Source organism: Strongylocentrotus purpuratus, unplaced genomic scaffold, assembly GCF_000002235.5.
Source record: "Strongylocentrotus purpuratus isolate Spur 01 unplaced genomic scaffold, Spur_5.0 spur5_scaffold_16, whole genome shotgun sequence".
Taxonomy (NCBI): domain Eukaryota; kingdom Metazoa; phylum Echinodermata; class Echinoidea; order Camarodonta; family Strongylocentrotidae; genus Strongylocentrotus; species Strongylocentrotus purpuratus.
The window spans coordinates 1,511,071-1,527,101 of record NW_022145601.1 but is presented as its reverse complement, the minus strand read 5'-3'; the positions used below and the strand labels follow the sequence as shown (position 1 = coordinate 1,527,101).

Below are 16,031 nucleotides of genomic sequence, written 5' to 3'. Positions count from 1 at the left end.
CGGAACAAGAAGGAAATTACCGGGGAACAATGGCAGCCGAAACCGCCCGCAGGGACGCAGTTGCAAACAACACCTCCCCAGAGGTGACGTCCCGAAGATAAAAAGACGCAAAGGAATTGGGAGACCGCCAAAACACGGCCTCCAGAATGTCATCCAAACCCACTCCCTGGAAAAATGCCCAGGAAGTACCGCTACATCTGGAATCATGGGCCCTGGCCCTGCCCTCTGCGAGCAGGGCCTCAGGACCCGCCGCCTGAATAGCGTCCACTATCTATCTGGAGATGGATTCTTGAGACGCAGAAGAAAAGGGCTCCCGCGAAATGAGGAACAACCGGTCATCCTTTCGATGGACCTTAGTTCTATCTAAGAACCACTTGAGTGCCCTGATGGGGTATTAGACCTTGTCCTCCGCAACTTAGGAGAATCCCGAAAGAGGACTTGAGGAAAATCCTCCACCGGTCCGGAGCACGCCGACTTATTCTTGGCAATGAAGGAAGGTCTGATGTGGCGGGGGAGATAGACAGCGCATGGAGCGTACTCCTCCGCTGTCCGGAAACTATTTCCATAAGGAAAACTGTTTCCACCGTCAAGCGAATAAGTGAGGCCTTAGACAAAAGCTCCGGGATAGCCGGCCGTTGCAGAAAAAGAACGCAGTAACTTAAACAAGAAATGGGAGATAATCCCCCGTGCCGTCCGAAAACCCGACTTGAGTGGCGGAGAGGGTCAACGGTAACCACGAAAAGTGGAAAGGACGTTACCCTTGTCTAACAAGTAAATCAAAAATTAGCTATGACACTTACCGAAGTCTACGAGTGAGACCCCGAGGTCTTTACACCAAATGGAGCAGGGCTCCAAACGAGAGTTGTAAAGGGTCCTCGTGGGATCCCTACGACTCTAGACTATAAACTGCGAGGCTCTCTCAGAGAGTCCAGAAGTCATAGCGTCCTCCCGACACCGGCCCGGCGGTCATAGAGAGTATGCACCGCGGGACGGTGACGGAGAATCCCCGACAGAGGCAGGGACAACTGGTCCGGACTCAGCGGGAGAGGGAACAGATGCCCGCAACAAAAGGGACAGAAAACCGAAACACTGAACTGACACAAAACGGAAACGGGAAACCCGCCGGGGAGTCCATTGCCCCAAAAATCATATACCCTCAAGGTGAGCTGGGGAATTGTGCCCAAGAGATAATTCCACCGAGAAAAAAAAGGCGGCGCATTAGCCCTCAAGGGCTGGTCAGCCGCAGGACTAGGCTTCAACGGGAACCTATCACAGATGGCAAAGCCATCTGCGAGAAGAGTCCCAGACATAGCTGTCATCTGGGAAAACCCCAAACCACAGAGGGGAAGGGCAAGTCGCGATCCAGCTACCCACTCCTCTCTTGGAGGGGTAGCAAAAGAAGCTGGACAAGAGAGCTTAGCCATCACCAACGGGCAAAAAGCCCGAGGGGGAAATGCAACCCCCTGAACAGAGCCCCTCCGATGCCGAGCTCGGCAAGACGGTCCCCAAACCAAAACGGGTACCAGCTTATATCAGACAAGCGTAACTGGGCTCCAGACAAGACAGATGGGACCAGGGTAAACCCTGTCGCTCACCAAGATGCCTCGACACCGTGCGAAGCCCAGTCTGAACGGTTGGAGAGAAGGCAGACTGCGGTCTAAAAATCACCACAGCCCTCCCCGTCTAAGTCACAGTCGGAGACTTGACATACGAAGGCTACAATAAACGCCATAAAATACCAAATACAAACTTCTTACCCATCGCGAAGCGTCGGGTGCCGAAGCTTGCTCTAGGGCCTTGCTAAAACTGGAAGGTTTAGCTAAATAAACTCAGCATGGTCACCAGTGGACCACGCCTCCCCGCATCAGAGGCTGCAAGAGCTTGGTGCGAAAGGCTTACGTGTGGTTGACAACTTAATTTCTGTCGATTGGCGAACTCAACTGAAACCCCGTTGCAGATGCCGAAGACAACCGCGAGAAAAAGCCCCAGTCAGCCCGACAGGCTAGGGGCACCAATCTCCACGGATGAGGGAAGGTACCAAAAGCTGCTACCGACTCCCTATCTGGAGGATCGTCAAGAGCAGCAGGAGCTACAGGCCCAATTCCCACCAACAGGCCGACGGCACATGGTGGAAGGCCAACAGCAGCACCAGGCAACCCGGACCTAAAAGTGTCTCGAATGCCGGAGCAGCAACACCCGCGAAAGCTGAAGGAACCCAAAGCCAGGTGTGACCAGGGCCGGCTCATTTCAGGCCGAGGTACCAAAAGGGCGGCAGCTGAGCCTCCGCCCAAACCCAAGATGCCTCTCGTGTCTCTTGGTGGCTGGTATCCCCAGTCACCAAAAGCATCACAAAGCCACAAAGCCCAACCTGCTTGAGAACACACCGACTGAAGCAACACTTAACTCAGTCTTCTCTACCTTAACTCAGTCTCCTCTACCTTGACCCAGTCGGCAGCTGGACGTCAGAACGCTTGCGCTCCTTACCCGCAGGTACGAAAGAAGAAGCGAGCATAGCGGCCATACTAGGCTTCTTAAGCCCAGAAATAGGCCCAGTGTGACCTGGACCGACTCGCTCCACTGCGCCAGAGGCTCAACAATCAAGACACAGGAGCCTCCATAAGATCGGGATATTTGCGTTTCACGAACGTGGATCAAACCACGTCGTGAGTGAAACCGGGGCCACTCCCAACAAAAAATTGGCGAGTCGTTGCATCGCAACAAAGCCCTAAGACACAGACCTTAACCCAAAAGTGGAGCTCAGTGTGATGACTTCTACATGACTGGCCGACCCTAGGGTGGCGCCCGTAAAAACTAGAAGGGGAGAAGATCACCGGAGAAGGGAAAGACCTCCTTACACACAAGATACCCGTCACCAGAATGGCAAACTCCCGTGAGCGGTATTCCCGCGGCAGAAGGGAAGCCTGGGCCGCACCTGGCAGAGCCAGTGTGAAGGCCTCCTGTAATTAAGACTCTAAGAGAATCTGCATGTCGGCTGCCAAACCACGAGGGGCTTGGGGCCGTGCTGACTAGTGACTGAGAGTCACCAACCTGACCCTCAAAATCAACTACGTGGAGAACCTGGCCCCGAGGGGGCGGGCGCAACCACGATCATTAGTCTCCTCGCTTGTCGGCGACTGAGATTGGAGGGGCAGCTTAGGCCAGGCAGAGCCGCCTGGAAAGACCAAAAAAGGAAACCAAATCAGTACGAGAACAGGATCCCGAGTATCAGGAGCAAGTAAACAGGTCTGGATACCAGAAGGGGACATCCGAAAGATCAGACACTACCCAGGAAACTGGTACCAGATTAAAACACCATGTCGGGACGGGACCGAACCCGGACAGGGTCGAACCGGACCTAGGCCCTGGACGCCCGTGTCCAAAGGCCAGACAGAGCCGACCGCGTAAAAGGCCACCAGAGGTCGGCCGAAAGGGCTGGGGACTACTACCCCGCCAGCTTCTCTCAGCAAAGAGCTTCAAGTAGTCGAGAGGCTCAGCTTGATCGATGGCAACGGAGAAGGGTCGCCTTCTAAAAGAGGCCGTACCCCTCCTTCCAGCCGTAGTCTAATGTGTGCCCAAGGCAGACATCGACTTAGAAAGAGACATGACCGAGGCATGGCCGGGACATGGCTATAATCCATGACTACCTGCGGACCGGAGCAAGAGAGCTAGCAAGAATGTACTTCTGAGTTATCAAAGCGGGACGGGGTGCGGCGGATACACTCGAGTAAACACTCGAGACTGACAGACAGTACCATGGTCGGGAGGGTCAGATAGTCTCTTACGACTCCCAATCCGTCTTTGACGGGAGGGAACCCACTCCTGAGATTCAAGGCTGCACAGGGTGCTGCGGAATCTCTCAAATAGCACACATCACTGTTTAGAGCTAAGCCAGTGATTGAAGCCCACGTGTCAATGGTCGCATACACGACCGAGTGAACCAAAAAGCAAACTGAGACACTCGGGGCTTATTATGCATAACTCTCACGGTTCTCAGACACCCATGGCGGGCGACCGTGAGTCAGATCTCCGAATCGGATATCTGGAAACCGAATCGGTAACCGGGGCTTAAGCCAACCGGTAAACCTGGGGCAGATATCAGATAACCGCCGGGTCCGGGTCCGGATACGGATATATCGGGCGGCACTGCCGAGCAGGTGACGGATATATATATATTTTGCTTGTCTCATAAGCACCCGACTGTGACGGGAGCGAGAGAGCTAGCAAGAGTGTACTCCTCAGTTATCAAGGCGGCACGGGGTGCGGCGGATTCACTCGAGTAAACACTCGAGACTGACGGACGGTGTACCCAGGACCAGAGAGTCGGACAGTCTCTTACGACTTCCAACCCGTCTGTGAGGATTTAACTTAGTCTCAAGTACTGCGGAATTGCTCAAGTTGCACGTGTCACTAGCGGCAGCAAGGCCAGTAATCGGGTTCCGAGTGTCCGTGGCCGCAATGGCGACACTCTTCCCCAGAGCATGAGTGTCAGAGGCCGCACGCCAACGACGCCCGTCTCTATTGTGCGTTGGGGGTTAATTTTCGGTAAACCGATCGCCTCCTTGCTGGGACCACGGGTCCCAACAATGGATATCATACCGGGCCCGACAGAAATCGAGTCGGCACACAGTAACTATCTTGTCCGAGAGACGGTAGTAGCGCTCCCTAGCTTACCCGCCGCCACACTGAATGAACGAGTGGTCGGCTTGTCGAACACACCTCCAGTAGCTGCACTAGCTGGGGGAGAGACACCAATACCAAGCTCTGACGTATCCATCACGAACCTGCATACAAAGAAAAAGTAAACTAAGAGAAACGCCAGACAAAAGGAGCGAGAGTGAAATAAACTCCACGCTCACTATATTTCTAGCCATAACAGTTTCAAATAAAATGTTCTATATCAAACTAAACCCAACAGCATGCACGAAAAATAAATCCAAACATTCAAGAACAGACAAAAGATCGCACCGAAGAAGCAGTGATTTGCGAAGCGTAACGAGCCAAGACGGGACGTTAATCCTAATAAGGCCGGGGGTGGCATTATGCCAACCCCCCCCCCCCCTCCACGTTTTTCCTGATTGTTCGGGAACGCATATGGATGGTGCCCCGCCTCTCCCTGACTTTTTTCTTTAGAGTCTTGCGCATCTTTTAATTATTTATTTTTGAAAATCGGACCTACAGTTACAAGGTCACGTGACCTTTTGTCTTTGCATGTCAGTCCGAAAATCGCTCAATTTTGTGATTCGTGTACAAAACATATGGAAATGTCATTTTTCCTAAAAATAGATAAAACATTGGTAATTGGGTCTTGTTTAAAGTTTAGATGGTTGTTTTGGGGGTCAATACGTAACTCTTTACTTTGGGGGATACATCTTCTCTATTATTAAACACCAGGGTTTCTACTATGAGACACTCGCACTATTTTCCCTTGGCACATACAAACGTGGACATACCTTCTTCAGAGTAGGAGTGTCTTTGACATCTTTACATGCGAAGTTTGCAAGAAGGTGCAGCGCAGTGTGATCATTCTCATCTTGAAGATTGATATTAGCACCTTGTGACACCAGAAACTCTATGCTGTGCGATTGTCCTTCGAATGCAGCCAAGTGTAGTGCTGTCAATCCTAGCACGTTCTTAGCGTTCACATCCAATCCATGATCCTTCAGTGAGCATAAAATATTCAACTTTCATTTTGTGTTCATTGTAATAGATACATCAGTTTCATCTTTATCTAAATACGAGTATGACTTAGCTATATTGGGTATCATGTAATATCTGTATTAACTGAGATCGAAAAATGGAAGAGTGTTCGACATGCTTCATCACCCATTGCCTACAGAAACTGTGAGGCCCATGTGTTAGGCCTATGGGAATTAGATAATTTAGTAGTCATCATGTTAAAATAAGAGATAAACATTGCACAAAGTGTCTCTTGTATCGATAGCCTACATGACATGTACATGTACTAGCTTGTACTAGACAAATACAGTTGACTTTCAGGTACATCTATCTTTACACATTCACCATACCAAAACAACTACAGATAATCAACTGGTGTACCCCCTCCCACGCCCCCTCCCACGCCCCCTCCCACGGTAGAGAGCTTTTTCAATTTTCGACTTGAAAATGTGAAATCTGGTGCCCATTAGTGACTATAAAAACACATGCCCTCTTGGCTATTTGGAAATGTGTCAGTTTGCAACAGAAATGAAGAAACGCGCATTTTGTTAAAAATCATTTGATCACGAAAATTTATTAATCACTTGTATGCATGGGTGTCGATCCGTAACTGATACCTATTCATCAGGGGGGGATGATCTATTCATTCATCCCCCCCTGATGAATAGGTATTACGTAAGTATCGACACCCATGCTTGTATGGAATTGAAAATAAGTCATGGTTTAATGGTTTAATTCGATTGGGGGGGGGGGCAAGCGCCCCCCACCAATACGCCAGTGGTAGTGACTATGCTGAGACGGTTACCAAAAAAGCAACAGAAATGTTAAATTCAATATTACCACCAATAATTGTGTCTTTTGCATTCCAGATGTGCCTCTAAGTGACTTAAATTTTTGTTAGAGTACTTGAGAGTCCAAGTAAATTACCTTTACAGCCATAACAACCTTCATGACTTCTACATGGTTATTGACTGCACCGATATGCAGTATGGTGTCACGGTTTTTCGTTTCAACAACAATAGATCCAGGAAAACTCTGTGCAATTAATTCAGCAGGTCTAAAATGTAAAATGAAAGAAAATATTAATATCTAAGATGAGACAGGACATTTTTATAATTATGAATTGAAGTTGATGGTTGTAATGCCTTTTCTAACGATCCTTGCTAAACATGTACATGAGTGATCACACCTTTCCCCGGACCCCTTGCATGTAAATCAAGATAATTTGTCAAATTGATTTGCCTCCTTTCAAAAAATGTAGCCTATACACCAGTCAATTTTTTATAATAATAACTGAATTTATACATTTTCCTTCAGTACCTGACCTGAAAGATCTAATATACCTCATCTTAACCCTAAACTTTACCTTTATCTTTTTGACAAAGTAAAGACCAGGAAAAATGTCCCCAGAGCGTAGCAAGCTCAAAACAAATCAAAACCTTACTCTAAGTCACATCACAACCCTGGCTTGAGTGACACAATGGAATTTGCCTCAATCGGAACAAGCATAAAGGATACTTAACAATGGTGTCATATCATACTCAAAGTTGAAACCCGTGATCATTACCAACATTACAAATAGCCCTCCATTTTCATACATTAAAGAACTTTTTTCCAGACACTTTTATGACCCCCTTTTTGCTTATAAAAGTTAGAAATGGATTACCAATTTACAAAAAGTACCTTATTTTTCATTTACAAACGTATTCATATGCTTGCAAACATTGTAAAAATATCAACCCCTTTTCATAAAATATTTTGCTTTTTCCAAAAACATTTTTACACCCCTGAAAACCACCCCTTTTATGCATGACATTTCTAATGGTCATTCGTACAAATTTAAGGTCAGTATGAGGCGATACCACCAAGGGAGTACTTACCCTGGTTTGTCTAGGGCAGCTGCAAACTGTAGAGCTGTCCATTCTCTCTTGTTAGTCACAGTCACATCAAGGTCTGGAACTTCCAGCAATAGTTCGATGACATCTACCCTGTTCTTGATTACAGAGTCGTGAAGGGGAGTGTCTTTCTCTGTATCCTTATATCAAATCAATGGAAATTGTGTAGCATTAATGTCATATTTCCGATTCTTCTATGTTCGTAATTGATTGCATTGTACGATAGGCATTCCATTCAACTGCAATACCATGAGTAGTAAAGACTTTCAGTGACCTATCACCAAAATAAATGAATTCATGGACGTAATAATTTTACTCTTAAGAGAATTGATTTCATGATCAGGAGCCCTCAACTGGCTCCTCAACATGTTCAACGATTGCTTGAGCACCAACACCATCCCAAAGCTCCGGCTTATCCTCAACCGCATCGCCCCATTCATGGACATACATCGCATCCCGGAACAAGCATGGTTTTAGCATTGGCCAACGCCTAAACCTCACCCAATAAGCTAATCTCCGGAACTGCTTTCGTTGACCTCTCTGCTGCCTACGACACCGTGAACAACAGAATCCTCACCAGGAAGATATTTGAGCTGACAAAGGATGTGAGACTGACTGGACTCATCCAGACGTTGCTGTCCAATGTTGTCCTCGTTGGTAATCGCAGCAGATCACGCAGACAGAAAAATGGCCTACCACAAGGAAGTGTGCTTGCACCACTGCTCTTTAACGTGTACCCAAATGACCAACCGATCCAACCAAGCACCAGGAGCTTCATCTACGCTGATGATCTGTGCATCGCCACCCAGAACCAGTCTTTTGTGAAGTTGGAGGAGTCCCTCAGTGATGCCCTGGCCGGACTCGTCCCATATCACGCGACCAACCACCTGAGAGCTAACCCTGACAGAATTCAGATAAGTGCATTCCACCTCAGGAACAGGTATGCCAACCATCAACTAAGGATCACCTGGTATGGGAAAGGCTGAAGCACACACACAAACCAGTCTACCTAGGCGTCACACTGGATCACCCCCTTACTTACAAGAACCACATTGCCAACACAAAGGCAAAATTTGGAGCCTGCAATAACATCCTCAAGAATTCTATTCAATTCAATTCAAGTTAATTTCCACAATCTGATAAAAGTACAAAACAATCAAAAGACAAACAAGAACACAACATAAATATAACATAACAGATAATGATGGGATCGACAATAGGCCTACAGGCCTTTCTATGGTTTATCCCTTAAGTATATACATTAAAGTCAAATTTAACAAAAACATGAACTAAATAACTAACAATACAACACCAGCGACTACAAGTACAAAACAATAAAGGGTGGGGAAGGAATGGGAGAGGAAGGGAGAAGGCAAATCAACATATATTTAAAGATGATTTTTATATGTTCGTTTAGAAACTGAAAAACTGTTGGTACATTTCGAGGTATTCGAGAGATTATTCCACATGATCGGCCCTGAGTATTAGAGACATTAATTTATAATTAGGAACATGCAAATTATTGTTGTCTTGTATTGTACATATATTTTTTCTTTATGAAACTGTAGTGACTTGACCTTAGGAGAATTTTGCATTTGTATATATTATTGTCTTGTCTTTATTGTTTGTTTGTTTGCTTTTATTTCTGCGTTCAAAATAATACAATACATAATATAAAATGTGTTTACAAAGATAATATACAAAACAATTCATAAGATAAACAATATAGTCATGATACATAATGAATACAAAATAAGGAAGTGAGCTTAAACTTTTTTTTATAGATATATATCCATATATACGCACATATACATACATATACATACATATATATATATATATACATATGCATAGCACATGCATACATACATACACACACATATACACCTATACATACTCTCACATATAATATAATATAATACAACACATATAATATAATATATAATCCAATCAATGAACGCAGGAGACCGCCATCGTGAGCGGTAAGGCTTGAAATTGATGGCGGCCTCATAAAAAGATTCGTGACTGAAATTGATATTTACTGATCAAGTGGGTGCATTGCAGGTGCAGGTGCTGGTGCTGTATGTAGCAGTTGAGTAAAATGAGGATATTGAATGACGAATGTGAATATTTATGTGAATATATTAATTTGGAGTATGGGATTCGTAAGATTGAATGATAGGTTTTTTTTGAGTGGCTTTGAAGGAGTATATGGTCGAACAAGATTTAATATTGTCTGAAAGATTATTCCAGATGTCTGGACCATGATGACGAATTGATTTAGAGGCAATTAACAGTCTTGGGTTTGTGAGATGAAAGTTTCCGGATATGCGAGTTGGGTAGGTAAGGACAGAGCTATTGAACTTAAACATGTCATCAAAAGACGAAGGGAGCAGATTATTAATATACTTAAACATAATGATAGCTATTTGAATAGTATGTAGGTCGGCAATTTTAGTGCTTTTTGTTTAAAAAATAAAGGATCGGTGTGGGCCAAGTAATGCGATCCTGTACAAATGCGAATTGCTCTCTTTTGTAGTTTAAAAATAGGAGTCAGCTATGTAGAACCACAACTAGCCCAAACAACGTTACAGTAGGTTATATATGGGAGTACTAACGAATTATACAATAAAAATAAAGTTTTATGAGGTAAAATAAATCTTAACTTGGAAATTATTCCAATACTTTTTGAGATACTTATTATGATATGGTGCAGATGTTCATTCCAAGATAAAGTTTGATCTATGATAACACCTAAAAATCTAGAGTGAGTTTTCTGCTCTAATGGCATGCCGTCAATCTGTAAGTGAATTGGAGTATCAGTAATATGAGAATGGTGTTTAAAATAGATGAAGTGGGTCTTTTTTGTGTTCAAAGATAGTTTGTTAGCTTTAAACCATTGTGATACTTTGTTTATTTCATGATTTAATATGTTGTTTAAAGGTAATACAAAGTTTTGGTATGGAGTCATGAATTTGGTTCAAATGAACATATTGGAAGCATATACGATCCTACAATACTCAGTGATCGTTGTCGCGGTCGAAATCGACTCTAAAGTTATGAAATTGTAAATAATAAACAATTATGTTGAATAGCTCCCTCTCCAGGTCAAGATATTAATTAAGCTATAAAACAATGTTTAATGACTAAAATCGACCAATTAGCTATTCTCGTTCGGAAATTATATACCACAACTACTTACTCTGAGATTTTCATGGTCGCAGCTACCATTAGACGGCCGTAGGAGCTATTTGAAATTTATCAAAATTTACCGGGAGCACCGGTAAATCTTTATATTAAATTTTTCTCCAATTGCAGAAGTGTTTAAGGGGCTACAATTTCTGGTGTTTTTAATACATCCACAGGGGCATCCAAATATATCAAAATTGTAAAGAATCACTATCCACCCATTTTTCAAAATTTCCCAAAACTTTGTAATACCTTTAAGGAAGTGAGATTTTTATGAGAAAAAAAGATATTTGTGTCGTCAGCGAATAATACAAAAGATAAAATGGAGGATGTATTAATAATGTCATTGACATATAGCAGAAATAACAGTGGGCCTAGAATGGAGCCTTGAGGGACACCACATTCAACTAAAAGTGAATCAGAGTCATAACCATTAAATGTGACATATTGTCTTCGATTTCTTAAATAATCTTTAAACCAAAGGAGTGATTGACCTCGTATACCATAATAATTAAGTTTTGAAAGTAAAATATCGTAATTAAGTGTATCGAATGCCGTACTGAGGTCACAAAATATACCAATGACATGTTCTTTGTTAGCTATGGCGTTTGTAATTTTATCATAAATTTGGATTAAAGCCACGTTTGTTGAGTAATTTTTTCTGAAGCCATATTGATTAGAAGTTAGCAAATTGTGTTTGTTGATAAATTCATAGAGTCTATTGTATACTATTTTTTCAAAAACTTTGGATATACTTGGGAGTAGAGATATGGGGCGATAATTCCTAATTTCATGAGGATTGTCTTTTTTGAAAATTGGATTGATTTTGGCGATTTTGAATAAGTCCGGAAAAACACCATGTGATAATGATTTATTGAAAATGTGACTAAGAGGGTTAGCAACTGGGTGGATTATTTCTTTTAAAAGAGACACACTAATTCTATCATGCCCGTGAGATTTGGAGTTGTTAAGAGAACGTGTAATATTGATAATTTCGATGGGGTTCGTGGGGCTCAAGAACAGAGAATGTTGATTAGGTTGGGGGAGATCATCCGTGAAATGCGCATTTCGGCTATTAATCTTGCTTGCAAGTTCGGGTCCGATGTTTGTAAAAAAATGAATTAAATGAGTTTGCATGAAGGGAAGAGTCAACTTTAGAACCATTTAAAGTCATATCATCAGTAGGTGGGGGATTTGCCTTAGTTCCCATTACCTCTTTGATGATTTTCCATGTTGCATTAGTATTTGAACTGACATCCTTTATTCTATTAGCATAATACATTTTACGTGATATACGAATTAATTTTGTCAACTTGTTGCGATATAACTTGTATGTTTTTAAATTGGCTTCAGTAGGATTGTGTAAATGTGATTTGTAAAGGCGATTACGTGTCTGTATTGATTTCAATAAACTTTTTGTTATCCAAGGATGTTTGGGGGGTTTTCTATTATTTTTTACTTTACCTACGGGAATATTTTTTTCATAACAATGTTGTAATTTATTATTCAAGAGATTATATGATATGTTCGCGTCAGCTTCTTTGTATACATCCTCCCACCCCTCAATTAATAAATCTTGCTTCATTAATTCATTAATTCATTAATCGTGTGGCTTGAAGTCTAGCCTTTTATTCCATTGTCACTCATTTCTTTAGTGACACCTGTTACATTACTAGAATGCCACACATACTTATTCTGGCAAGCACATTCCACACCCTATGGTTTGGGATGTGCAACCACCTAGTGGTATAGCTTATACAGGCACATTACACTTGCTTGCTTTATTTTCATCACTTCTCCTGAGCTGTTCATATAGAGCACAGTATTCTAGAGAGTCTTGAGTCGATCTACAGAAAAGCTAATTCAGCTTCATCTTAATTCTTGTCCTATTTCTTCGCTTGTTTCTCTACTCGGTTCTGAGGCCTTATTACTTTATAGAGATTATAAGTTTCTTCTTCCTTACTTAATTCGCAAAGAAGCGTCATTACTTTGTACATGGTCTTACATATTCTTTCTACGGGTGCTGTGCAATATTTGAACTACTACTTGTGATATGTTCCAAGTATCTGTACTCAACAGGTGTTTCTACGAGACAAGGTAGGAAAGAAATCTATTTCTATTTATTTTATTTAGGTGATTAAATTATCTAAAAAACTATTCTCTAGAACATTTCGGCGAGGTGTTAATACACTGTCGCTCATATAGATGGAATATTTTAGTTTTACCCCAATTTATGGAATTATTTTGACAATGATTTATTCCTAATAGATCTAGATAAAAGTATACATTCTCAGATTTTATTGAATAATAATTTGCCAGTGTTTGTTTGCGTGACTGCTAAAGCAAGCTGTTGACACTTTGAATGTTGATTCGTCAGAACAAGGTGTAAACTCTTAACCGGGCAATCCAGTATCGCCTAATCTAAAATAAAATTTTAAACTTTCTCTTGTTACCGAAGAAGAGGTATTAAACGAATAAAGGAAATTCCCAAATAAAAAATCGGTTGGAGTAGATGGTATTTCTCAATTTATTCTTAAGTTAGCTGCTGATGAAATTATAAAACCAATAACATATTTGATAAATAAATCAATCAGAGATGGGGTTATGCCTGACGTATGGAAAATAGTACGAATTATACCGTTGCATAAGAAGGGTGACAAGTATAACCCAGATAATTATAAGCCCATTTCGTTATTGCCATGCATCTCAAAGCTTCTTGAAAGAATGGTACAAAAACAACTCATTCAACATTATATCTGCTCACTAATCTGGTTTCAGAAAGAAACATTCAACGTGTACTGCACTTCTCAAAGTGACCGACGACTGGTTAAACGCAATGGATCAGGGTCAATACACAGGGTCAGATCTACAAAAAGCCTTTGATTTGATGGATACTGAGATACTGTTGCAAAAGGTCTTACTAATAGGCGTCACATGTGAATCGCTTCAATGGTTCAGGAGCTATTTGGTTGATCGAAAGATAGTGACTTGTATTAATGATATAGTGTCTGATGCATTACCATTGACCGGTGGGGTGCCGCAGGGCTCTCTACTATGCCCCTTATTGTATGTCATGTTTATTAATGATATGCCTCATCCTTTTGAAAAATGTAAAATACATCTATGTGCTGAAAGTTCGAGGGAGAGATATAATCCAAATGCTTAACACAAAATACCTAGCGGTAATCATTGATTCAGAATTGAAATGGAACATTCATATTGAAAACATGTAAAGAAAATTTGGGAAATAGTTGGATTTCTTGGTCGGTTGAGACATTATGTAAATGAAACTAATTTGAAAATTATATATCAATCTGTTATTCTCCCGCATTTTGAGTATGCAGGCAATGTGTGGTCGTCATCTTCTGATATATATCTTGATCGGTTACAGAAACTACAGAATAGAGCGGGGAGGATCATTTTGAAGATAAATCGGCAATCATATATATCCAATCAACAATTGCATGATATCCTAAAATGGGATACTTTTTCACACGGCGTACAAGACACATGCACGTTATGATGTTTAAAATACTGCATGGCCTGACTCCTAATTATATGAATGAAAATGTTTCTTTTAGAGCTACTAGATACACCCTTCGAAGTCAATTTAATCTTGCCCTTCCTAAACCCAGGACAAATTACTGTAAAAGAACCTTTGTATATAGAGGTTCAGTATTGTATAACTTATTACCATTGGCGTTACGCAACTGTGATACATTGTCTTCATTTAAAGGGATAGTTGAGTTCTGTTTTCAGACCGCAAATGCCTTCAAAGTGCATGGTTTTTGCTCCTATTCTTATCTATGACATTTATAGTGCCCTTTTAGAACCTAAAATTGCTATGAAGGTAATTTTAGACCCCAAAATGTGTGAAATTTAGCCAATACGATCATACCAATCCAGCTCCACTTTAAAAAAAACACGGTGACCGTTAATTAATTATTTAATTAAAAATAACAATACATGAGCCGGCTAATTGTGGGTAATATAAGCAACACGAAAATGCCACCAAAGCCAACATCGGCATTGGCTGAAATACGACGTAAAAGGCGTTATTTCGTTTTTTCAACGGTTTTTTTCAAATTTTTCAAAATATCTAAGATTTGTGGTGGTACACAAGTATTAGAAATCGTTAAATTTCAGCCGTCTATGAACCAGTTTTGATGGAACAAAGATGCTTTTGTCATTTAAATATCATGTTCTTTCAAATTTGACACTCATATTTTTATTATCTCACAACAAAATTATTTTGTGTAGCGCCCTCTGCAACAGAACTCAACTATCCCTTCAAGAGACTTTTGAGTTATTTGAAAGTTTACTTCACACAATTATGCTTCTATAAATACTAGTTTCTTTTCTCTATACTATCTGTCCTGGATATTCAATTTTTTACTATATTTTGCTTGGGAATTTATGTTTTGCCATTTTTCTTTGTCGTTTGTTATTGTATATTGTATTGTTTAATTGTATTATTTCTGGTCCCCATGGAAGACCAGCGGTATCATAACGATACCGCTAAATATGGGCTATCCAGATGTTTATTTTATCTTGTAATTCTTTATTATATTTGTTATTATTTAACTGAATGCATGATGTCTTTTTGTACGGAAATAAAACAAACAAACAAAAAAAAACATGTGTGTGCTACTATGCTTATAGACTAGGGGACCTACACCTTAAAGTCATGACTGACACTAATGAGGATTAATGCCTCACAAAACGGCCCTAATATAGCACGTTGACACGGTTTTGATCGTGGGGCCTCAAAGTTGTAAAAAGGCAATTGCTTTGCCACTGAATCATCACTGTACGCAGCGGGGGCTAGGGTAGGGGCAGCACCCAAAAGTAACAAAAACATGGCCATGCCTTGAACCATAATTCATGGCCGTACAGAGGATTTTTTTTTGTTGGGGACTGGGGGGGGGGGGAGAATGTGGGGGCTGCCCCTTACCCTAGCCCCCGGCAAACAATTACCTCGAAGACAAATGAGAACCCGAGGACAACTGAAACATAGATGATTTTTTTTCTTCAGTCGATTGCACGCTATACTTTCAGATATCAAAGCTACCTTCCTCCCCTACCCCTTGGCCAATTTGCTCCTTAACAAATTACTGAAATAACTTTACTTTAGATTTGCATTACCCTATCATTGTATTGTTGTAATCGTGTTTACATTGTTGATATGTCGTATAGAGAATTTAGTACATGTGTGGGTGTGCGTATCCGGTTTAAAAGGTCTGTATGGACTACACCTATATTTAATCCCCA

The 16,031-nt window shown here is 41.6% G+C and overlaps 1 protein-coding gene across 1 annotated transcript; it reads left to right on the top strand.

Moving 5' to 3' along the window:
• Positions 1-2,178: 2,178 nt before the first annotated feature.
• On the top strand, positions 2,179-8,557 carry LOC115924800. The gene is made up of 3 exons (XM_030987635.1): positions 2,179-2,324; positions 4,370-4,520; positions 8,081-8,557. The coding sequence occupies exons 1-3, from the start codon at positions 2,179-2,181 to the stop codon at positions 8,555-8,557; spliced, it is 774 nt and encodes a 257-aa protein (XP_030843495.1).
• The last annotated feature ends 7,474 nt before the right edge of the window (positions 8,558-16,031 follow it).

Bases quoted from the DNA above. Each gene is read 5' to 3' on its own strand.
- LOC115924800 (XM_030987635.1), top strand. From the start codon at position 2,179: ATGCCGGAGCAGCAACACCCGCGAAAGCTGAAGGAACCCAAAGCCAGG. The intron at 2,325-4,369 runs GTATCCCCAGTC...GATTTAACTTAG, and splicing joins CTCGTGTCTCTTGGTGGCTG to TCTCAAGTACTGCGGAATTG. The intron at 4,521-8,080 runs GTGCGTTGGGGG...TCACCCAATAAG, and splicing joins CAACGACGCCCGTCTCTATT to CTAATCTCCGGAACTGCTTT.